The sequence below is a fragment of the Triticum aestivum genome, chromosome 3B, assembly GCF_018294505.1.
Source record: "Triticum aestivum cultivar Chinese Spring chromosome 3B, IWGSC CS RefSeq v2.1, whole genome shotgun sequence".
Lineage (NCBI taxonomy): Eukaryota > Viridiplantae > Streptophyta > Magnoliopsida > Poales > Poaceae > Triticum > Triticum aestivum.
Genome location: NC_057801.1, coordinates 429,325,517 through 429,349,882, shown reverse-complemented (window position 1 = coordinate 429,349,882; position 24,366 = coordinate 429,325,517). Strand labels below are relative to the sequence as shown.

The 24,366-nt window shown below is 44.5% G+C and overlaps 2 protein-coding genes across 2 annotated transcripts; one reads left to right on the top strand and one right to left on the bottom strand.

Annotated features, from left to right (window-relative positions):
- The first annotated feature begins 6,658 nt into the window (after positions 1-6,658).
- On the top strand, positions 6,659-7,725 carry LOC123065461 (zinc-finger homeodomain protein 5). The gene has a single exon (XM_044488733.1). It carries the CDS (start codon positions 6,769-6,771, stop codon positions 7,465-7,467), a length of 699 nt encoding a protein of 232 aa, XP_044344668.1. The 5' UTR covers positions 6,659-6,768; the 3' UTR covers positions 7,468-7,725.
- A 5,121-nt stretch (positions 7,726-12,846) lies between these two features.
- Positions 12,847-18,306, bottom strand: LOC123070192 (protein RAE1). The gene is made up of 11 exons (XM_044493261.1): positions 18,148-18,306; positions 17,965-18,051; positions 17,782-17,850; positions 17,454-17,647; positions 17,031-17,172; positions 16,205-16,285; positions 15,321-15,449; positions 15,018-15,095; positions 14,178-14,249; positions 13,587-13,667; positions 12,847-13,171 (listed from the first exon to the last, which is right to left on the bottom strand). The coding sequence occupies exons 1-11, from the start codon at positions 18,208-18,210 to the stop codon at positions 13,130-13,132; spliced, it is 1,038 nt and encodes a 345-aa protein (XP_044349196.1). The 5' UTR covers positions 18,211-18,306; the 3' UTR covers positions 12,847-13,129.
- Between the last annotated feature and the right edge of the window lie 6,060 nt (positions 18,307-24,366).

The following is a 24,366-nucleotide window of genomic DNA, read 5'->3' as shown; positions in this document are numbered from 1 at the left end:
ATTGTTCACTTTGTCCTAAATTTTATTAGAGGACAGTGAAAATTTATTTCAGAATTTTTGGAGTCCGTTTGATATTTCTTTTCATTTATTTTCTTTGCCCGTTAAAAAAAACGAACCGACCTAACGGGCCGAGCCCGAGCCGGACTCTGTCCGCTCAGGCTTTATAAGCCGGCCAAGGCCGCTGCCCCATCCCACCAGCCCGCCCGCCCAAAACCCTAGCCGCCACCCCGCCGCCGCCTCGCAGTCCGCGCCGCCGCCGCACCTCGCCTCGCCACCCGCCTCCGTCGCCGCCGCCGCGACGCGCCTCACCACCCACCGCCGCCGCCGATGATGTCGCGCCGGAGCCCACCGCCGCCGCACGTCGGAGTTCACCGGGAAAGTCGCTGGTTTTCTTTGGTTTTGTTTTTCGGTAAAAACCCTAGATCGGTTTTTCGTTTAGATCGGGTTTTATTTTAGTTTTATTTGGTTTAGTTTATTTAACGAACGTTCGTTCGTTTAGATCTGTTAGTGAACAATTTTCGTTAGATTGGTTCTGTTAGTGAACGTTCGCGCCATAGTCTTTTCCTTTTATTTTATTTTTCGGCCAGGGACCTATCCGCAATTACTTTTATCGCAGATTAGCCCCTGATCTTCAAACCCTCGTAACTTTTCAACCGTTTGTCCAAATCCAGTGAAACCAACGATAAAATCTTCGTCTTGAGCCCCTCTTTCTGTTTATTGAACAAGGTTTTGACAATTTAGAATTTGGTTTCAAGTAGTTTTGAATTTGAAGTTCTTTTGACCGTAGTTTTAGCTCTGTAGCTCCGATTTGATTGATTCTTTTTGCAGATCGAATCTCTTCAGTTGGATTTCCAAATTTGATCTTCCTATTTGAGTTTTACCTGTGCATCTTTGCTTGAGTGCTTATGTATGCTATCGTTTGTTTGCGGTAGAATTCCCGGAGTGCGAAGCGTGCTACTACGAGTCTCTAGGGTTTGCGGATCGTCTGGAAGGCAAGTAACAAATTGATCATACTCTTTTCATACCCAGTTTTTATGCATTAGTTACAACCCTCAAACATTGCATGGTTAGGATTTGATAACATGTGGGTATTGGGAAGTAGTTGATGAGGTAGAACCTATTACCTGTTTTATTATCAAACCCTTGGGAGTTACTTCTACGTTATGCTCATGTTGCTATGCTATGCTCGTAGACTTGGATTGGGTTTGAGTGTAAGCATGAAAGATGTGAGATTGTTAATTAATGGTTCAACTTAAGGTGGCAACTTTAATACACATCTGGGTGGATTGTTGGTTTGGGCACCTGGGGTTATACCAGTGTTGTCCTAGGAGATCTCGGGGTTATACCGTGTGATCCTCCTATGGTCCGCCACCCAGGCTCAAAGGGATCATAAGATTATTCATGCTAGAAACTTCTGTGTGCAGCCACAAGCTATTATGGGCTCTAGCATAGTTGAGTATGTTGCATGACCTCTTCTAGTGGTAGGCTAGCAGATGTAGGGGATGTAGCTTGGTATTGTATACCCGTGGTTAGAGTTAATGCTTCTGAAAGACTGTGTCTTGGTCATCCATTTCTCAAACACCATGAAGTGCGAGAAATCCAACGGAGGAGATCGAGTCTTGTGGGGAAAAGTGCGCAAACCTCTACAGAGTGTATAAACTAATCATGGTTAGTCGTGTCCCCGGTCATGGACATCTTGAGTATCTGGTACTTGAATTATTGATTTGATCTCATCACTCTAAATTAATTTTGTTGGGTTGAAAATTACTTTTAATTGGGATTGAGATGGGGGTACCATTCTCAATGTTTCAACCACCATGATAATTAAATAAAATATATTACTTTGAAGTAGGGAAAAATTGGCTTGTCGCAAAACATTGTAACCATAGAGCCTCCACCAGCCATATATGCATGTAGTGATAGCCTTTATCTGCTCATTGCTCTACTGTGTTACATTGCCAGCATATTCCATGTGCTGACCCGTTTTTGGGATGCAACATATCATGTTGCAGACTTTTCAGACGAAGAGTAAGGTGCGCTAGGTCGTTTGTCGTGCACTCAGCTATGCCGGTGGAGTTGATGGACTCACTTTATCTTCCAAGCCTTCCGTTGTTATCTTATTTAGATGGCCTTAAGCCATATTTATTGTAATAAGTTCTCTTTTGAGACTTTCAATGTAATAAGTGTGTGATTGCTACTCTGTTATAAACCCTTCAAGTACTGTGTGTGTCAGCATTACCGGTCCAGGGATGACACTAAAGCACAGAGATTCGACTATTTGAGGTTGGATCGCTACATCTTGGGTTTGTTCCCTCCACTGCTGACACGTCACTGTTTCTCCTTCAGCGTCCTGAGGTTACGATGTATCTACTGGTTTATGTTGATGATATCATCCTCCTCAGTTCCTCAGATGTTGCTGCTGATCGCCTTGTGACTGCACTGAGTGGTGATTTTGCTGTCAAGGATTTAGGTGCTCTGCACTACTTTCTTGGTCCGGAGGTCTCACAGTCTTCTGCTGGGTTAACTCTACCTCAGAAGAAGTATTCTTTGGACTTGTTGCATCGTGCTGGCATGCTGAAATGCAAACATGCTATCACTCTGATGTCTGTGACTGATCGATTGTCTGCCCTTGACGGAGATCCTCTTTCACCTGATGACGCTATTGAGTACCGCAGTCTCGTTGGTGGTCTGCAATATCTCACTATCACTAGGCCTGATGTCTCTTATGCAGTCAACCGTGTGTGCCAGTATCTCCATGCACCCAGGACATCTCATTGGTCAGCTGTGAAGCGTATTCTGCGTTATATCTGCTTCACTGGCTCGTATGGTTTGCTTCTTCAGCCTGCACCGTCTTGTGAGCTCTTAGCTTTTTCAGATGCGGATGGGGTTGGTAGTCCTGATGACAGGCGATCCACGGAGGGATATGCAGTGTTCTTTGGTCCTAACTTGATCGCCTGGAATGCTCGCAAGCAAGCTACGGTGTCTCGCAGCAGTACTGAAGCTGAGTATAAGGCAGTTGTTGATGCGACTGCTGAGATCATATGGGTACAGTCCTTATTGAGAGAGTTGAGAGTCTCTCCAAGTCATCCTCCAGTTCTTTGGTGTGATAATATCGGCGCTACGTATTTTTCTTCTAATCCGATGTTCCATGCTCGGACGAAACACATCGAGGTTTACTATCACTTTGTTCGGGAACGCGTTGCACAGAAGCTACTCTGTATCAAGTTCATCTCATCAAAAGATCAACTTGCTGACATCTTCACGAAGCCTCTTCCACAACCACAGTTTGTAGGCTGTAGGCGCAATCTTAACTTGTTTTGTACTTCATGCCATAGTTAAGATTGAGGGAGGGTGTTAGACTTTATATACGTAGACTTTGTATACACCTTGAATTGTACCCTTTGATACCTCTATATAATGAGATAGCCACACCCCATTTAGGGTGTCGAGCAGTTTCCCAAATCATATGTTTTACACCGAGAAAATGGAATCTCCTACGCCCCGCAACTCTGGCGATCCTTGTCGGAGCCGGAATCACGCCGAGGCCAGAAATTTCGTGAAATCATGCTTGTGCGGTTATGCATACGCTGGTGGTTGTGTGTGCTCACCTCTATGGCCTCCTCCGTCGTCGTGGTCCTTCATAGCCAATTCTTGAACATGCCGAGGCCTTCTAGCGCATCATCGGGCGGCGTTCCTAGAGCCTCAGTGGTGTCCTACAACGCCTGCAATACTGCATGCCAAGGCCTTCTAACCCATTGTGCACGCACACCATGCACGACAAGTAACCCCGCTCACACACACGCGCGCGCACTATTTCATGAAAACTCCTCGCCGACGCCGTGGTGGCGAGGCGGCGGGACCAGGGTTGGGCGACATGGTAGAGGTGTGCGCGGCTAAGGTGCTTCTCCGGCTGGGCGCGTCTAAAGGAAGAAGATGAAGAGAGACTTTCATGTGGGGTCAGTTCATTTGAGGACTTAAATTTGAGGGTTCGGTTAGGTCCGATCATCATTTAACTTCTCAAACTATAATGAGTTGAGTTTAAAGGAGCATATAAGTAGTTAAAATAAGAGATCGGTTAGAGATGCCCTAAGTGCATTAGTTTATGGCATAGAGAGTACGAGACCATACGTTCTAGAGAGTTAAAAGATTCATTACTAAAAGAAGCATGATTTATAGTTGAGTTTAAAGGAGCATAACCATGGCCACTAAATTATGTATCTAAGTTAAGTTGTTCTTTTAAGACACCCAAACGGTATCTAACATCTTATGTTTACCAAGATAAACATAGCTAGTACAATTAACCAACCACAAGATACAGAACGATAAGATATAAAATTACAACAAAAACCACATTGGTCATCTTATTAATTCCGTTGTATGCCGATGGTCAGAGCTTGAAAATTGCAATAAACCGACAATAAAGGAAATTGACACGTGCAAACGACCTCGTCAAACAGGGCTTTGAAGGTTAAAAAAAGGTACTTGCCGCTAAAAATGAGATCTGGTAACCAACGAAGAAACATAAAAAACATCGACTGAGGCATCACCTCGCGTAATCCAAACTTGCAATCCTTCACCACATGTCAAGAGAGTTGGAGAAAACAGACCATGCCACACACAAAAAGTCAAAAGAAGAGGTTGATTGTAACGCTCCGGACACACTCGTCAGTTACTGGCCGTTGCACCTGACGGATCTAGACTGGCCTCACAGATCAATACTAGTCTTTTCTGTGCACTTTGTCCTCACTCATGCGCACCTGGGACCAACTTTCCAGTCGGTCATCTATCCTGAAATTGCTCCAAGATGAGCACGCTTAACTTTGGAGTTCTTTTCGAATTGGCTCCCGGAAAAGAAAGAATTCCTTATTGATATCAGTAGTCTATCATCCTATTAAACCAGGCTATCACATACACCCACACTCAAAGGAACCGACGTCCATGTCGGGCCATGGGAACGTTCCCTCTTGGCATATACGGTCTCTAATACCAACTTGTAACGCCTCGGACACACCCGCCTGTTACTAGCCATTACTCGTGACAGGATCTAGACCGGACCCATAAATCAATATTAGTCTTTTATGTGCACTTTATGCTCACTCATGCGCAACTAGGACTGAAATTGCTCCAAGCTGAGCACGCTTAACTTTGGAGTTCTTTCTGAATTGGCTCCCGGAAAAGAAGAAATTATTTATTGATATGAGTAGTTTATCATCCCTATTAAGCTAGACAATCACATTGATGTCATCACGCCAAAATCGAGCTAACTCCTTCCCTTGATTGCACGCCAACACCAAGATCCAAAGAGGGACAACAAAACTAGCAGCGCCTACCCTTATAGGCCCTTCATTGGTGTCGGATCATACGCCGTCGAGGTAGGGAGAGGCAGGAGAGACCTTATTCTGACGCGCCATCAACGCCAACGCCTCGTTGATTCCTTTAGGGAACAAAAACCTAAGTCAAATAAGGATCTACTAGAACTAAATGAAACTAGCAGGTTCCCAATACTCTAGCTAACGACAAGGTCGTAAACCGCGATAGAAGGGGGGGCGAGGTTGTGGTGTGGATGAGACGTTAGATGCTTGCCGGGGTTGGGGAAAAGGGAGCGACTCGTTGAGTTCAATTGTTTGTACCATCCTAAAAAATGTCAGCATGCTAATTAAAACTGATACAATTAGTCAAACATGTGGGGGATTAACATAGAGGGGAGAGACAAGTTACAATCCAACATTGAGTTGGGGAAGGAGAAAGGCATGGAGCGTCGGTGGATATGGCAGCGGCCCTTCAGCCGTTGCGGGGTGTTGGCGAAGCCTCCCCCTTCCTTCTTCCCTATCTTGGTCCTTCCTCCATGGTGGATATGGTCTTGCTGCAACAATGGAGGTGTGACGACTCATGGAAGATAGATTTGAGATGGATGCCGGCGACTAGCGTTGGAGGTGTATAGATAGAAGGGCTCCATGGGCCTTCTCTATGGATGTGACTTCTCCCCTTTGATCCAAAGATTCTAGAGGAGCCCAATCCTCGCCCAATACCTCCCTTGGTTTCTAGGGAACTCGTAGGAACAAATATGGATAAAATCGGTGAATAATCATAGAAGTTATGGTTGATTCTTCGGTCAAAAATGGGTGGTATGCCCGTGCATGGTCGTAAAATACACAGAAATATTTCTTAAATACATGGTGAACATTTCTTTTAAATACACGGTGATCTTTTCTTAACATATGGTGACCATTTATCTAAATACATGGAGGACAATAATATGTTGAACTTTTTTAAGGCATAGGTTGAATTTTTGTAAAGATATGGTGAACGATTTTCAAATATACGATGAACATTGTTTTAAACACATGATGATCATTTTTCTTAAATACATTGTGATCGGTTTCTATAGATAAGTAAAATAAAAATTATTTTCCTAAATATATTTTAAATTTTCAAAATATATATAAACTGATGAAGTCGAAATGTCAAATAAAAATGGTAAGAAAAAGAAAGCCGACGAGTCTGACGAGACCGTACCAAATATATAACGCCAACGAAAGGAAAATCAGCAGTGTAATGCAGATGCAGACTCTTTCTCCGGCTGGCTGAGGGCGATATATAGACGCGCCCGACCACCTAGCGTGACGGTTCCCAGAAATATCCCAGACATGACCCCAACCGCGAGCACAACGTACGCACTATTCCCCACCAAAGACGTAATCGTCAGCCTTGGCGTGCTGCAGTTTGACAAGCACAAGCACACGCGCGCGCTCTATTTCTATACGCGCAATGGAATTCCAGGGAGAGGAGGACGGGGACGGCAGCGACGTGGGCGACGGCGCCCCGCCCGCGGCACCTCACCGCAGCGCCACCGCAAACGGGCCGGCAGACAACATGCAAGCGGAGGCGAGGCGGCAGTACCACGAGTGCCTCCGTAACCACGCGGCGGCCGCCGGCGGGCACGTCCTGGACGGATGCTGCGAGTTCATGCCGGCCTCTCCCGAGGACCCACTCGCATGCGCGGCCTGCGGCTGCCACCGCAGCTTCCACCGCCGCGACCCCTCGCCGAGGCGCGCCCACTTGCCGCTGCTGGCTGCCAGCGCGCGCGCACCATTGCTGCTCCCGCCGGCGGCGAGCAAGCACCCGCACCAGCGCTTGCCGTTCCCCTACGGCCTCGCGGCCAGCGGCGGCACCGGCACGACGACCGAGTCCTCCAGCGAGGAGCGTCGTGGGCCGTCGCCGGCACCGCGGAAGCGTTCCAGGACGACGTTCACGCGGGAGCAGAAGGAGCAGATGCTGGCGTTCGCGGAGCGCGTCGGGTGGAGGCTGCAGCGGCAGGACGAGGCGATGGTGGGGCATTTCTGCGCGCAGGCCGGGGTCCGGAGGCAGGCGCTCAAGGTCTGGATGCACAACAACAAGCAGAGTAGCAGCGGTAGGAGGCAGCAGCAGGAGAAGCAGCTTCAGGAGCATAGACAAGAGCAGCAGTAGCCATGGCAGGAGACAGGTTCCATAGTACAGTAGGAGGCAACGCTCCTCGCGCCCTTGTAAAGTTTTTAACTGTTGGAAAGTTCTTCTGTTCTTTTTCACTATCTTCTAATTGGGCTGATCACTGTTGCTTCTCTGTCATATCAGTGCACGATCATTCCTGGTAGGAGCATTGGTTGGATTGGATTGGATTGGGATATTTCTTTTGGTTATTTTTCTGTATACATTTTTTTACTATAATATAAAGAAAAACACTGTCTACACAATGTAGTACGCTGTATTTCATTTTATTTTCGAGTTGGTGAACTACGCTGTATTATAAGCCTTAATTCATATACTAGTGCCCTTAAAATTAAAGAAACCATGAGCACACTCATTCTGATAATCGCAACCGATGTGAAAGAGTTTCTATTGGATGGTTGATTTTGCGTTTACCGAATCAGAATGGCTTGCCGAGGCATGGCCATGGCCAGACAGCAGCTGGATTATACCAGGCTTAATACAAGTGGACGGTTAGATTTCCACGCGGGACAGGTAATCGCATTGCCTGTTGTGTCCGCATCTGTTATCTTTGAGTTGGATTACAAGGATTTTGTTTGAAGGAATTGTGAGGACCATGGTGCGAGGGAGGAAAGGTTGACAAGGATGCCATGGGTTGGATACCCCTCAAGATAACAGGCAAGCAAAAAGGAAAGAAACTTCAACATCTTGAGATCTTGCACCATTCGCAGCTTATAAATTCTTGAGAAGAGTTCCACTCGAATCTTCATGAGGTGAAAAGGACAAATAACCACTAGTTTTATAAATATGGATTGAGCTATACAACCATATAAGTGAAGATTTGGACATTAAATCATAACCGGTTTAAAATGTAACGGCCCTAACAGAGTGGCGGCCGTTAATATGAGCACGAAATTGATTCCGAATAGAAAGTGCTATCAGAAATTCACTGTCGACCATAAGAACAAGGTACTCCCTCCATATAAATATATCTAGCATAATACATTTTTGGAGATTGCCTTCGATCATTGATTAAAAAAATCAGAGACAAAAGACTTGCCCAATTCATTAATTATAAGGAGAAGGTGTTATAGACTCCAAGGTTGCGACCGAAACCCTAGCCGCCGCCCCATCTACTCCCCCTCTCGCGGTCGCCAAAGCGCGTCGTCCGGCAAAGCCCGTGTTGCGGCAGCAGCAGAGAGGTCCTGATCAGGGACGGCCTGTCCATGGAGGAGTTGGAGGGTTGTTGCGGGATGGTGAAGGAGATGTGTGCTCGAGTGGCGGTCTTTGTCAGGCGGTGCTCGACGGCGGCGTTGGTTATCCAACATAGTGATCTTCTATGGCGGCCCAGGCGGCCTAGGTCACCGGAGAACAGGGAGTCGGTGCATAGTCCTGAACGGTGGCGAGCTCGACATCAGATCCGGACCTGTCGTGTAGCAGCGTGAGTGATTTTTTTCAGGTTTTCATTAGGGAGTCTTCGAGTTTGGTTTGTGGTGGTGATGTGTCCTATTTATTACCACTTTTTATTAGTGTTTTTTGTCGTAGGCGTCGGTTTTGTCTGAATTTTATCGTATTTGCACACGTCTTTTTGTCTGTTTTTGCATGGATTCCAACCATAAGAAGTTTTGAGGCATTAGGAGGAAAGTACAAGAATATGCGGTAAAAGATCACGTCAATTTATGTGATAAGAACCTACCATATGAAGCCACGAGTAAACAGGAAGAAAACCAGCCGCGTAGAGGGATCCAGAGAAGATGACGTCCATGCTCGTACCACGCTCGTGCCAGGAGGATCTTACCATAGGGGAATCCATTATAGCCGCCTCTGGTCGACTATATTACCCATATCTTCGGATGCGAGTATGATACACAAAGAGGCCACAGAATCCATCACATTGAAGAACCCCAGCCTCTGGAAGGGATCCGAACAGAGAATCGACAAAAAGGGCTTCGTCATGCCATCACCCTTTGCTATCATGTGCACACAAGTTCCCTTATACAATGTGTGAGATACTCATACACTTCGCACATGTTTGATTAGGTAGAACTGCATACAGGATATCGCACACAGTTTTCTTTTATTGCCTGTGCGCGATGGGCAACTGATCGCCCACATTCAGTTTCTGGGCGCACAAGTTTATTTTCCTACTGTTTGCGGTGTTGTCATCGCACACAGTCCGTCTGCACATAGTCCCATTGTGTATTAGTGATATGATCGACACGATTTGAGTTATGTGCCACAAATATTGTACCGTATTTTTTCTGAAACGTGAATCTACTGATACATTTTGTGTGATATATAACTAATATTTTGTTGACCAAATTAATAATCAAAGTTCTTGATATACATGCAAGTTTTATAAACTAGCATTAGAGTTGTCACGGTATCAGTTCCCTATCTTCGGTTGAATTATCAGGTACAAATGAAGAGATATATGAGAGTTTGCCCACATACGGTTATCTCCAAGGCAGAAACCCATTCCGCCCAATTTATTCGGACTGGACTGTCCGAACCATATTTAGCATCCATCGACTCCTCCATTTTGGGCTTCGATGGTCTGACATCCCCCAGCCCGGCCCCAAATGGAGGGGACTCTAGTTGTGCATCCATCCTCATCCACACAAAAACTCTACCTGGTCCCATCCCCATCCCATCCTCAACTCTCCTTCTCACTCTGTGACCCCAAGGTTGTCATCAAACCCACCTTAGACATTGTCGCCATTGCTACAACACCACCTCCATTGGATGTCGCCGCCAGAATGGATCTCTTCCGGCCCATGGACCTTACCCTATCGAACATCTTTGAGGTGCCGCCATCGGGCCGAATCCAATGAGCCTCAAACACTAAGACTCGCGCACCAACACCAAGACATGATAGGTCGATGAGGTGGCGCGCGCGAGCGAGATAGCTCCTCCTGCTCGTTGCGTCGTGATGCGATGTGGGTTCACCATATGTGTAGTGGTGTGATTGCACACTTTGATAATGATGATGGGCAATTATTTGTTCAGTTGCTTTTGTTTGAAATTGTTGAATCCGGGTAATGGAAAGCTTGAATTGCTTGTCATGAGCAATTTATCTTTAAACTGTTTGGAAGTGATACATGTATGGTTGAATTGCTTTTGATTGTTGCAAATTTATGAAATTTGACTTCGCAAAAAGGAGGGACAAATAGGTAGGGGACTGTCTTTTTAATAAATAAAATATCAATTTTATTAATTGGAAATTATAGTTGCGTCGTCAATAAGAAAAGATACATATCATCCATAGGGCTCAAACCAATTCCTTGTCATGGAAAATTTCACTAACCTAGAGCAACCTTATTTGCTTCCCTATTACGATGTTTAAATCTAGTAAGAGAAAAATCACACGCCATAAAATAGCAATCCTCAAACACTGTCACCGCCGCTGCCACGGAATATCCTTCATTTTTCATTGTGTCAATCACTTTCATATTGTTGGAGTTAATAACAAAATGATTGCATCCCGTGCAAGTAATAAGCCAAATTTTAGAGCCAACGCTTCTGCTGACAAAATATCTGCACACCAATCATTGTCGGAGTTAATAGGTAGGGGACTCTTGGTGCTACTATTTTTTTTAACACAGTACAGATGCAAGCGCTTATACATACGCGCATATATTCACCCCTATGAACGCACACACGCACATCCTACCCCTACGAGCACTTTCAAGAGACTGAGCCGGCATATCATTTTGAGGTTTACGAAGTCACATTATGCGTCTCATCGTTGACGGAAATGTCTCCTTCCATTGAAAGCGCATCGCCAAAAATCCTAAAATAAATTCAGAAATAATGGAAGCACCTGGACTGTTGGTTCGCGTTTGTGCTAGTGTTAGATAACTAGACACCAACCAATTGTCCGCGAACATCCACATAGAAATGGAGGGCTTTTGTTTGTATTTTCCATGATACCCTCATTTGCCTTCCCGCTCACTAAAAATACACAAATACACTACGCCGTGAAAATACACCGATGAACATGGTCTTGGGTGCAGCCACATGAAAAGTAAAATAAAATAAAATACTATTCCCTCCGTTCCTAAATATTTGTCTTTCTAGAGATTTCAACAAGTGACTACATACGAAGCAAAAATGAGTGAATTTACACTCTAAAATATTCTATATACATCCATATGTGGTAGTCCATTTAAAATCTCTAAAAAAACAAATATTTAGGAACGAAGGGAGTAAGAAAAATAGGAAAACTGAAATTTTGGGGTGTCAAACTTGGTGACCATTCTACTCACATGTGAAGTTTCATTTAAAAATGACGCCCATGGTATTCTTAACGGAACAGTGTGTTTTTAATAGCTTTGATTTTGACCTTTTTTTTCTTGATGAAACATCACATGCTGCAAGGGATGGATGGGACGCAGCTGGTGCGAGAGCAGACAGCAGACTGGAGACGCGGCTGCTGCACGGCTGCACCCTTTCTCACTGCGAGCAGCAGTTCCACGAAGAGCTCCACGAGCGGAAGGGCGACGGCAAGCTCCGCAAGCCAGACAACAATGACAAGCTGGAGGCTCCTCCCGGTGAACTTGGCGAGGAATAGGGCCACGGCCATGCCCAACCGCATCAAGGTAGTGGACTGGGCGCACTTGCACGTAGTACATCGGCTGCCGTGTAGGGTGGTGGCGGGGCCGGTCATGGGGCGCCCTCTCCGACGTATGAGGGAACAGGGGCACCCAGCACGGGAGCCAGCGCATCATCGTCGTCGTCGCCCTGCGCCATCTCCGTGTCAGACCTGAGTTGGGCTCGTCGGAGTTTGTGTCGAAGCGGAAGAGGTAAGCCATGACCTCCGAGACGATAGATGAGACCTCAGACCTCAGGTAGGGGCCATTGAGCCACTGGTCGGAGGAGGCGTCGCCGACAACAACGGAGAGTACACACCTCAATGCGTCGGCGGAGGATAGGTCTGGCATGGAGACGATCAGACGAAGAGAGAGAGAGGCGCAGGAGGGGCAGCTTAATGATGTTGTCGACATGTTGTCCGAATAGACGAAGATGAGCGGGTTGGGCGTGGTGCAGGAGCTGATACACGAGCATCGAGTTAGGCTCGCCAGGGACGAAGAGTTCGAGGGGGCGAGCTTGACGAGCACAGGGAAGAGGACGACGTGGGGACCATGCCGGTCTGGCAGCCGAGAAGCGTCGGATTAAAATGGATGGTAGATTGGCTTCCTACAGTACCTATGCAGTAATAGCTGTATTGCAGAGTAGCCGAACCCCATCAATTTGGTACCCAAAAATTTCAGATTTTTTTTCCTAGTATTGTTTCTTAATTATAATGTTCTAACAGGCGCGTGAAACCAGGTTCCAAAAAATCCTGTTCTCCCATTCGCCTCCCATGTCAGCAAATCAACGGATTTTAAAGCCAAGTAGTCCTTCAACTCTTTGTTCCTAAAAAACTCCGACGTCCAACTTGCAGAAAAACAGCAGAACTACAGCAACAAATTACGACCTGCCATTTACATGCGAAGAAATGCAACTGCTGTTTATAGAAGATACGCCTGCAGTCTCAGAGATGAAGGAATGCCCTACAGAGTCAAGATCTAAAAGATTAAAACACTCGTGCGGGTAATTAGCATCAAGCGACGGCGAACTCATCAGGTTCGGAGCACAGATCTGCAGCTTGCCATTTCCAAGTCTACTTTTTTCCAGTACGGGGCTTTCCTTTGACATCAGATTCCTATATGACAAAAAAGAAAGAGTAAAGAGCGATTGCCAGAGGACTAAACAAAAGATATCTGGCATGATAGAAGGATATTGTGATGATGTTATGTGATCTTTCAAAGGGGGGGGGGTGCCTATTTCTAAGGTGAATTGCGTACAAGTCACATTTTTTACGATTGGATTAATCCAGAATGAGGCACAAATATATATAAGAACTAATCCAAAGATAAAGAAATTTACTTAATAATAACAAATCAGGCAAAGAAACATGAATGAACTAATTGTAGGTAACGGCTAACCATCAGAAAAAAAGTGTCCACTTTGTTACATAGGAAATGCAGATATGTACTGTAAAAGTTTATTGTGTCTTGCAAGGAATTTTGAAATCAATCGAAGACTTGAATATGCTATACATCATAAGAAGCACAAACCTGCACGCTATGCAGAAAGATATTTGTCTTTGCAGTAGAAGGATTATGCTTCTCGGCACCCTTGCTCCAATCATAGCATACCTAACCAATTTAGGCAACATTAGCAATTTGAACACCACAGGGTATATGCCTCAGCAAAGGAGAACAGAATACAGTACATCTGTACATGACAGTCAGAATACAGACTTAATAACTTGAACAGAGTAGGCAATTTTGTCCCCGCCACACCAATTAGTCAATGACTACTGCTTTTTGACATTGAAAGCGCCATACTTCCAGTTAATCAAAGCATTTTCAGTTTTACCATCTACAAATTTGTTACAATTAGGATAGAAAACATACAAACCAGTATCATCACATGTAATAAACTCTGACCCTGCAACTTAAGCACCCTCTTATCCATTAGCATCATGTACATTCAGTGATACATTAGGTATTCCTCCCACTCTCACTGTTGGCTACTAGTGTTTGAATGTTATCTGTTGAGCTCTATTACAATAGAGAGCAAATAAATCTAGCAAAATTGTCAAAAGCAGGAAATGCATATTTAACAACTTATTCTGGTGCAGATAGCAAGAAGAGATGGCCTACCGCATAAGCAAAGATTGAGCCATCCTGATTAAATGTGCTGCATGTGATGGGTGATGGGCACTTACTAAAAGCCTGTAAAGGAAGAATAATACATCAAAGATAAATCTTTAAACAGCACAACTGAAAAATCTTATACTGAAGTCCTAAACAATTTGGTAAATTGAATTCCTGTAAACCATCCAAGTCTCTCTGTTTGCAAGGAAACACTACTGTATGAATCTTTTTAATGATAAGCATTGTTTTTAAGGCATCCCGCCTTGGACGCTTAGGCGGCAAGGCACGCTGGCAGCGCCTTACAATTATGCCCATTTTACGCGCTTAGGCGTCAGGGTGGTGGGTGCTCGCCTTAGGTCGCCTTACCACCTTAAAAACATTGATAGAAGACATATAACTCATGGTAAACTTGTCACTGCCAATGCCGGGGTTACACAAGGACACTGAAGGTTTCATGCGGATCATGCATCCTCAACTCAAGAAGTTTGGACTCTTACTACGTAAGCAAATGTGATTAATACACAAATTCTTTGGAAAACGAGGAAATGACGATTTCTCTTTGAGAAACTAATAATACTCCCTCCGTTCCAAAATAGATGACCCAACTTTATACTAACTTTGTACTAAAGTTGGTAAAAAGTTGAGTCATCTATTTTGGAACGGAGGGAGTATTTCACAAAGAAATATAACAACATTTCCCAGCTGTTGCATTACAAATTGTCCTAATTCTGTTTACCATAACTAATCTAGTTGAAAATACACATTAGAAATCACGGCATTAATTAATCTGCACCAATAGACAATGGGAGAATCACTTAAATAGTTAGAGGAGGGGGGGGGGGTGACCTTCAGTCTTTGTTTACTGTCCTTGTCCCAAAAGTTGAAACCTCCATCAGAGCCTGCAGTAGCAAATGTATGGTGCACCTGAAAGGAATGCAAAGCACAGCAATTTGAATTGCTTAGTTCAAGATAGTTCCTGATAATTGCTGATCATAGGACAGTCTGCAGGTATTCAGATATTTGAATTCGAACGAATGTTCATAGTGAGTGAAAGCAATTTTCTTCTCCAATTTTTATAAAAAATATCATCCTACAATCTCAGGAAATAGACAACAAAACAATTCAAATGGTATGAAGAATTTATCTTACAGGATGAAAGTTCAGCGAGTTAACAGAGAATATATCATTGCCCTCGCGGTGACATTTGAATGTGAAATTCTTGCTTTGATTAGAATCATCTACATGATGAACACCAACGCGTCCCTCTATTGATCCAACCTTCAGAACAAGCCATAGGTTAATCAAATGCTCATGAAAAATAAAAACAATAGACGGTTTATCTGCTACCTCCAGTACAATGGCTTCAAAACAGTATTGCCAAACTATAACACAAAACATAAGCAGTTGACAAAACGGTGAAAATTTACAAGAACTGGGAACAATTTTTACAGTGGACTTAGAACAACAAAATCCATGGACTTAAAACATTGGGTGGAGTGATTTTGCCAGGAAAGGTGGAACATACAATGAGAAATAAGCATTCAGTCACAAAAAAGGAGAAATAAGCATTAATTTCTCATAACAAGGTCATTTTCTTCAACACTCCTAAAGTGCGGAATTTCTGCAGATATAAAATTTTGAAACAGAGAAATTGAGTGATGATGCATCCAGGACAATCGAATGGTGACACAATTAACATAGCATTCAACAATTCATGATATTTCTATATTCTAATAAATGCTAGCGAAATACTTGTAGCATTTACTTGTTTTTCTGAATGCTCGCCAAATATAGTTTTAAATTTGGACTCTACAGCTTAGTGGGTTTTATCATGTATTAGGTTGGAGGACAGAAATGGCCAAACTTGTGCAGAAGACCTAGTTAGGATTTGTTTATTTTTCTCAGGATAGAAGGTGTGTTTACTAGTTAGCCACATAAGTCATTAAAGAGATGATGAATAAGGAAGAGCTAAATTCACTGGAAGAACCCAGCAAACTGGGCCACACATTTGGATGAAACACAAGTGGCACTACCAAGAATCCTTGTTGATCAGGGAAGGCGGCGATACACCTTGTCTGGAATTTCAAAGGTGACACGATCCTCTTGAATTCAGCCTGTTAAAAGTATGAGATTGTCAAATATGCAAGCAAGACTTGGAGCATCTAAAAAACATATGTACACTATTCTTGCAGTAGCAAACATGTGGAAATTCAGTTGGACAGGACAACCCACAGCAAATCATTGCTTATTTACTCTTGCTGCAGGTTGAGGAAAGAAATTGTCACCTTGACAATTTTTCACCTTCAAACACTTTACTCAACTAAATGTTCATCAGGCGAGGAATAAACCAACACCGCAATGGTTGAGAAATTTTAAAATCTAAACCACATTAGGGGAATTATCGCAGTTTGAATTTTAACCTTTAAACAACTAAGAGAGGCAAATTATTTGTTTTCCGAACCTTGAAAATTTTAACAACTAAGAGAGGCAAGCTATTTGCTAACACCATTTAGCATACCACTGAAAACACTTCACACAATGAAAAATGTCAATTTCACAATGATATCTGCCCTCTAGGGCAATCGTTATAATGGATAACTGCCCACCAGGGTAAGACTTCATTGTAATAGCACTGAAAAAACAGTGAAAATAGCATTGGGGAAAAAAACAGTGGAAGTGACGTTAGGGAAAGCCATAAACTACGTACTTGGACACTAAACAATGGTAGCTAGCAATTGAGTTGAGAAACAGAATATGTGTAAATGCTGTACAAGAACGATGGATTTAAAATAAAGTGTGTACAACTCCACTGCATCCATGTACACAGCCAGATATACAACGTAAAGAGAAATAATTTACCTGTGGATTCTGCAGATTGAAGATAACTACGTTGCGATCAGCAGTACCGACCGCCATTAGAGGATAACTAAGTGAGAGTGCATAGCAGCGCTCCGGAAGTTGCTGAACATGAGCTGGGTTAGGTTGCCGAATGTCCCAGTACCTTGATAGACATAAGATTGGACGGAACAAAATGATCAGCAATCGTGTTAACAAAGTCAATTTTGTAGGTCCATTGTGTTTGTACATATATCAGCATGGTGCTTGAAGATAATGTAGCATGGTCCTTTACAAACTATCTAACTGGACACTGCATCAGTATTCAGCAATCCACTGTTATGATGCAACATGTCATGTGCAATTGGACAAAAAACACCAAATATTTGAGTCGCAGCTAATTCTAAATGAATCAATGTAACTTGAGGTTTGTGCCCATTTGATCACCTCAGAGTCTTATCCCAAGACCCACTGACAAGAAGGCTCATCTGTGGTATCCAGGCGAGTTCTTTGACCGGCGCCTCATGCCCTGAGAAGGCCGTGGCCTGGCCGCCAGACAGCAGCGGCCACATCTTCACCACTTTGTCACAACCTCCCGAAAAAACAGTAGTCCCGTCATCCTTCCAGGCAGAGCACAAGACCTATACCAAACAACCTAGCTTAGTGGTCATTAATAATTTAGACATGGACAGAGCGACCTAACAGTCCAGAAAGGCTAAAATTGAAGATCCATGTGTTGAGCTAATATAAGGAAATGATAAGAAGAGTACAGTACTGGCTGATCGTGCGAAATAGACGCCTTGGCCTGGCATTGGCCGCCAGGCTGAACCTCCCAGCACCGAACCTGCGTCCAAAACCAAACAGCCCAATCGCATCTCAGTATTTCACTCACCGATTCGCCAAAACAGAAAACGATTATCCGCACACATTAGGCCTCGGACGGCCGCGGTGAGCTCACCTGGTTGTCCCAGGAGGTGGCAATTAGGTGGTTCGCCTTGGGGCTGAAGCTGAGGCTGGAAACCGAGTCCCCGGGCGCCGGATTCACCTGCACGAAACGAAGGCAGTCCCCGGTCGAATCGACCCACACATTAGGTTTTAGCCATTTAGACCAAGGGCAACAGTATTGGCCAAGCGCACGCACCTCGAGGGATTTGTTAGGGTTGGGGTTGGCGGCGCCGGCGCCGGCGGCGTTAAAGCTCGCCATTGGGGTTCCGAAGGTGTTGGGCGAATTTGGGGGAGGAAGGGAGGGAGGGAAGGGGCGGGGCGGGGCGGGGTTTGCGGTTTGTGGGGAGGGTTTTGCTTTTATCGCAGGGCAAAATCGCGTCGCATGGACGCCAAAAGTCCCAAACCGACTCGCAGGTGGTCGCGTCGGGTTGACGCTTTGGGGAGAAGAGTTTGGGCTTGGGATTGGGCTTAGACCAACTCGAACCGACCGATCTAAATGGACACGCACCCCTTAAAAAAATCTAAATGGACACGCAATGTGTGTGTGTGTTTTGTCGGTTTAGGTAGCCAGTTTGGCTGGCATCCATCCCTTGTCCACGCCAATCTGGCAGTGCATCAACAACACGGTTATCACAAAATTTGGATTCCAGATTACAACACTATAGGCAATGAACCACCACTAACGGTCCGGCCGATCCATTTGTTTTATCTCGGTCATTTATTTTCAACAAACATATTGTCATCATCACATAGCATGTACTACACTGCATCAAAAGGATCGCCACAACCATAGTTCATGTATTACAGTCATAGTACATGAAAAAAGAGGCAAGTAAAAGATGATCACGCATCTCGGTCTTGGACAAACTTTTGCTTCCCCTCAAACCAAACCTTTGGGGAGGTGGTGCTTGGGGGGAGGGGGAGGGGGGTATCTTGCTCGTGTCGGCCGCCATGATCTCCACTTCCTTGAAGATTAGCGCGAGCTCTACCTCCTTGTCTTTTGACCGGCATTGTCCTCATCGATCTTGACCTTCTCCTTTTATATGTTAAAGTAGACCTTCATTTCCTCCTCTTTCTTTTGGCACTTTCTCTATTCCCTCTCTTCCTTTTGGGTCATGAACCCCTTTAAAGTTTCTTGCAAGGCAATTGTTGAAGCACCACACTTTGCATCCACCTTAAAATTGGTCTTCCTCCTTGGCCTCTTCTCACTTTCACTTGGGTCGACGACTGATGAGGCCCCACACCTATTTTTGGGCCGCATGTTGCTCCTTATACTTTGGGCAATTGTGAATTTTCCGTCAACAATGACTGAAGGTGAATGGCTTGCCCGCATTTTGGACCTTGAAGGTATCCAAAGCTTGAAACACCTACATATAAAGATGAAAACCAACAAGACATATTTAGATACATTAAAACTGTGCAACTTTCCAGCCCTCCTAGACCATTAGCACCCATAGCCGTTGGATCATCACTTTGATGTGTTTCTGGCCATCAGATTAGCAATCAATCCCACGTCCACTCGCACTAATCGCTAGGAACAAGCGCTAACGGTGCTGGGCCGCTACTCCGATGACAATTTCGGCCGGATGGTGTAAATTTGGACCCAATGGGCTTTCTGTGGTACCATTCACCATGTGTCGCTCCTCCTTTAATAAAAAAAATGCATCGCTCCTCCTCCTTTCGTAGCAAACCCTAGCGTGGCGGCCGACGCTAGGCGGTAGCGGCGGCGCCTCTCTCGCGACCTTGACCTCCAGCAGCAGAGCCATCCGTGCCTTGCCAGCTCGCCTCGCAGTCTCTAGGCGATCTGCCATCAGAGGCCGTCGTGCTTTTGCCCTCTCTCGTACGCGGGTCTCGCGTCCTGATCCGTCATCTCAATCGATCACCTTCACTCCCCCCCTCTTGTAACGCAGGTGAGTGCCGTTGTTCGTTGTGGGTGCGTGCCGATCATTCATGTCGGTGGCACTTCTTTTCATATGGATCGGTGAGTTCTCCTCCTCAGAATCATAATGTTTGAATATAAAAGACGCTCGTTTGCTGTATCATGTGACTTCCATCTCTGCTGCTGTTAGGGTAGCTTAGACCATCTTGGTAGTTTCCCTTTTATGTCTGTTGGGTCCGATGGCTGAGGCAGCGGGTTGCTGTCCTCCGCGTGCTATCTCTGTGTAAAAACTGGATTTCTGCTTCATTTGCAATATAATGGAGCTGGGGCGTGGCCCTTTTCCTCTAAAAAAAGAATCATAATGTTTGTCTTTCATTCCGTGCTACTGCCGATGGGCACTCTTCATTATTGATTTGTGCAGAAACTTTTCTGATCATGTCACTTGCTACAGGTCAACATATGTAGTAGATGAAGTCAATGGTTTGGAGCACTTTACCTTTGTTTAGTTGAACAACTGAATTGGCAACTCCTCGAATGCATTCGTTCAGCCACAGATTAAAGGCCTCTAATGATTCTGAGTATTTTCGCGGTTATTAAGATGAAAAAACCTAGGTATTACAGCCCCTGTTGTCTGCTTACACATCAGTTTTCCTATGATTACAATTATGAAGTGCGATTTGGTATTTATTGCGAAGAAATAGCAATGCCTAATTTGTTCTGGACACGATTTTCTATCAGTTTGTAGCTAATCATATCATTATTATTTGTTACATAAGAAATCTATAGCTTCTCCTGATTGCTCCATTTTTATCTATTTTTATATTGTATATAACAAATCTTTGACTTCTCCAATCAATAAGTACTGAAGTTTCTATATGTCAGGATTGCTCCATGGTTAATATTTTATTACCACAGATGGTTGAGCAGTGCACGACTACACGATTAGAATTTTACTGACAGCGGTTAAAGAAGAAAATTTTGATTCGCTTTTCTCAAATACTTAGAGCAAAACTTACTCCTATAAATCATACGTTTTTATTGCACTAGACTTTGACCAAGCATGGTAATTGTGTTCTATGATCCATGTTATTGCATGCCCACACACTTTTTTCTCCAAGCTTTTTTGGAAGCTCTAAATATTACCCCTCAAAGGTTTATTGTACCAGGTAGCTTATTTTGAGGCATGCCATGTGGCTTTTAACACAATATATGTTTCATTTCATATACTAATTTGACTTGTTCGCTATTGTATACGTAACATGATAGCATTTCAGTAAATTCTCTCATCCAAACATTTCCCATTTCCAAATGTAGAAAAAATTCTTTCCCAGCAGGTTCTCAGTAATCAACAGTGGGAATAAGCCCTTCCAGTACTTTTCGCCAAACAATGTTTTGGAGTAATTGTTCTTTCTCTGTGCAATAGTAAGAGTTAACGGGAGAAGCAAACAAGTTACTAATTTGTATGTTCGCAACTGAGATGAATATTGTATCTAGGTATGATTTTCCAAAACAGAAATATTTTGAACAATTCTCCCAGGATTGAATACTAAAACAAGAGCCGTATATATTGATGATTTGATTTGCAACCTATTGCACATATATAGTTGGTAGATCATTGTCCTGTTGGATATATATGAAGGTGATCTTCAGGTGTATTCTAAGGCGAGAAAGTTATTGTGAAATGCACAATTTTGTGGCACTATGGATGCATCTTATATAGCTTCATTATTTTAGATATGAGAGAACACATTAATTTTTATTTGACAGAGAGTTTGGTTTAAATATATCAACGTCAGGCCAAAGGATGTCTAACATAGGCGCGGTCTTAGACGAACGAAAATAAAGGATGATCCAACAATCATATTTCCTACCAATGTTTGATCAGTGATAGATACATGTCAAATCCAAGCTCCAACTAATTGTTTGATCAGTGATAGATAAACACGGCAATTCCGACCATTCTATTGTCAAAATGATAGGGACGACGATGGAATGTGATTAGAAGTATGTGCTTGCTTTGTCATGAAGGCCAATATAAAGTACCAATTGGTCCATCAGCTGATGCTAGAACTCCTACGCTTGTAAATTAATTAGGTTATTAACTTAGTTTCAGTTTAGTACTTCTGCATTTTTGGTTATCACTTCTTATTAGGGGTGGGGGGATTACTATCCATTTTGACCTGGTTTGTGAGATCATGCTCTTTTAGAAAGAAGCCATGTTTCGTGTATGGTTTCATCCCTGAGGTCAAGCACCTCAAGCTATTCCCCACCATTATTCGGATGTGGGAGCTCCTTGAGTTCGAACCTGTGTGATACACATTTGGTAGGACAAGTGAACACAAACTTGAGTCATAAGTTGATCCATGGCCACATTTACCAGTAATTCAAGGTGGGCACCTAAATCGCTCTTGATGTGATTAAATTCACTTTTTGTTAATATTGTCATATTGATATGTTGTTTCTGCTCTTCGCCGCCACGCCAAGCGACTAGGGAGGCGATTTTCTTCCTACGATCTCAGCCGGCCAGGGCGTTGGCCCCCTCTCCCTCCGGCTGCTCCGGCGGCAGGAGGGAGGGGGACCCCGTTCCTCCGTTCTGTAGTTAGGTTTTGGATTTGTAGGTCGTGGTGCGCCGTTGGGGTGGTGGAAGCGGCGCCCGGACGAATAAATCTGCCTCAGCTTCACTCACACATTGGTGGTGCCGTTCATGGCGGCGTCTCGGAGTTGATGGCATTGTGTGATTGCCGATTCTTCAGATCGGCTGTGTTAGGGTTCATGGATGATGCCGATGAGGCGGCAGCGACGACTCCATCAGGTGTGTCTCTTCTTCTGCTCTGTCCCCGTTGATGTGGCGTTGTCTCCGACGTCATGGTGGAGCATGGAGGTTTTGTCATCCAGGAGTACGGGCAGACGGTTGTCTGTGCAAGTGACAGCTGGAAGATGGTGCATCCCATGCTGGGTTTGTGGTTGGTGGCTGATAGTTCTGGTTTCCTCCTTCGACGTCGTTGTCGTGCGGGGGTGTCAGATCTAGAGTTCGATGGTGTGTCCATGGACATGTTGCCCCAGTCTGATTCTTTCAACGATAATGCTTTTACTTCTGGCAAACTACTTTCGAGGTCCATAAAGCTGTTGATCAGCGATGGAGTCGCGTCGAGCTCAAGTGAAGAGGTGATCTGTTTTCTTTACCTTTGGTGGCCGCTTCGTGATGTCGGAGGAGAGGAACATGCGCTGGTATTTTGCATAGGATTATCCTACCTTTTCAATCTTGTAATGTCGGTGCTTACGTGTCTTGTAACCGGATCTTTATTTTATAAATGAGACACGTATTATCATAAAAAAGAAAACTTCACCCCTACCTGAGCGGTAGAAAGAAGGAAAGAAAACCCACTTGATTGGGCTGCACTAATGGGCTCGCGTAGGCGAGATCTGATTCGGCACCCCTCCCACTTACGAGCGCACCCGGCACCCCTCAAAAAAAAGGAGCGCACCCGGCCATGTCCATGCATAGTTGGGTTTATCTTGTCTTGGATGTTTTTTTTTCTAATTGATTGTCATGGATGGATTTGAATGTACTTTGTGTCATTTTGTGTTCTACATTTCTTGGCTTTTAAATAAAATATTTGTATTAAACTTTTCATTTTTTACCATACTGTATTTTTTTAATGATGTTCTTCTGCTTTCTCCATCTACTTCTGGAATTTTGTAAGTCCTTCACTACGAGATCCACCACTCCTGACGTGTTTCAAGTCTTAACTTTCGTAATTTTTCCAAAAAATGGCGTTGCCCCTCTCTATGTCCACATACAGGCCTCGGGCTTGGTTGCCTTGACTAGTGCCTGAAACTTAACATGAAGAACTTCTACCCCGTGGGACTATGCTGCCTTCAACAAAAAACGTCAACAAGAGCTCTTGAGTTGTACCGCAACTACTGCCATGCAATGACAAATATTAAGATCAGTCTCACTGCCTTGCGCCAGCGATGGTTGTGGCTGTCATGGCAAAGTGAGGAAAGGCTATGGAAGGGCTCTGAACTTCCATGTGACAAAACCGACATAGCTTTTTTTGACTCTGCGACCACGGTCACCCTCGGCAACGGAAAGTTAGCGCTGTTCTGGCTATCTCCATGGATCACCCCCCCCCCCCCCCACCCTGGCCACTCTGTTCCCAGGCCTGTTCAAGCGCTCCAAAGGAAAGAAAAAATGCGTAGCCAATGCCATGGCAGACGACTCTTGGGTGCAAGATATCAGTCTCCGCCCAAATGATGACCTTGTTCACAGCTTCCTGGTCCTATGGAGGGCGCTGCGAGCTGCAAGCCCGGTGCTGCAACCTCATGTGGAAGACAAGATCGCATGGCGCACTGAGAACACCGGCAGCTACAGCGCCAAGTCAGCGTACAAACTGCAATTCAGAGAATGTCCGAAGACAAATGACGAGCAGCTCATATGGAAAACCTGGGCTCCCGGAAACATCAAAATTTTCTTCTGGCTGCTCCTCCGCAACCGCTTATGGTGCAATGACAGATTGCAACGCAGGGGATGGG

Coding starts and splice junctions, on each gene's coding strand:
- LOC123065461 (XM_044488733.1), top strand. CDS start 6,769: ATGGAATTCCAGGGAGAGGAGGACGGGGACGGCAGCGACGTGGGCGAC.
- LOC123070192 (XM_044493261.1), bottom strand. CDS start 18,210: ATGGCGAGCTTTAACGCCGCCGGCGCCGGCGCCGCCAACCCCAACCCT. Junction 14,250..15,017: donor ACAGTAAACAAAGACTGAAG/GTCACCCCCCCC, acceptor CTTCCTTTACAG/GCTTTTAGTAAGTGCCCATC. Junction 13,668..14,177: donor GCTCAATCTTTGCTTATGCG/GTAGGCCATCTC, acceptor TAAATTGGTTAG/GTATGCTATGATTGGAGCAA.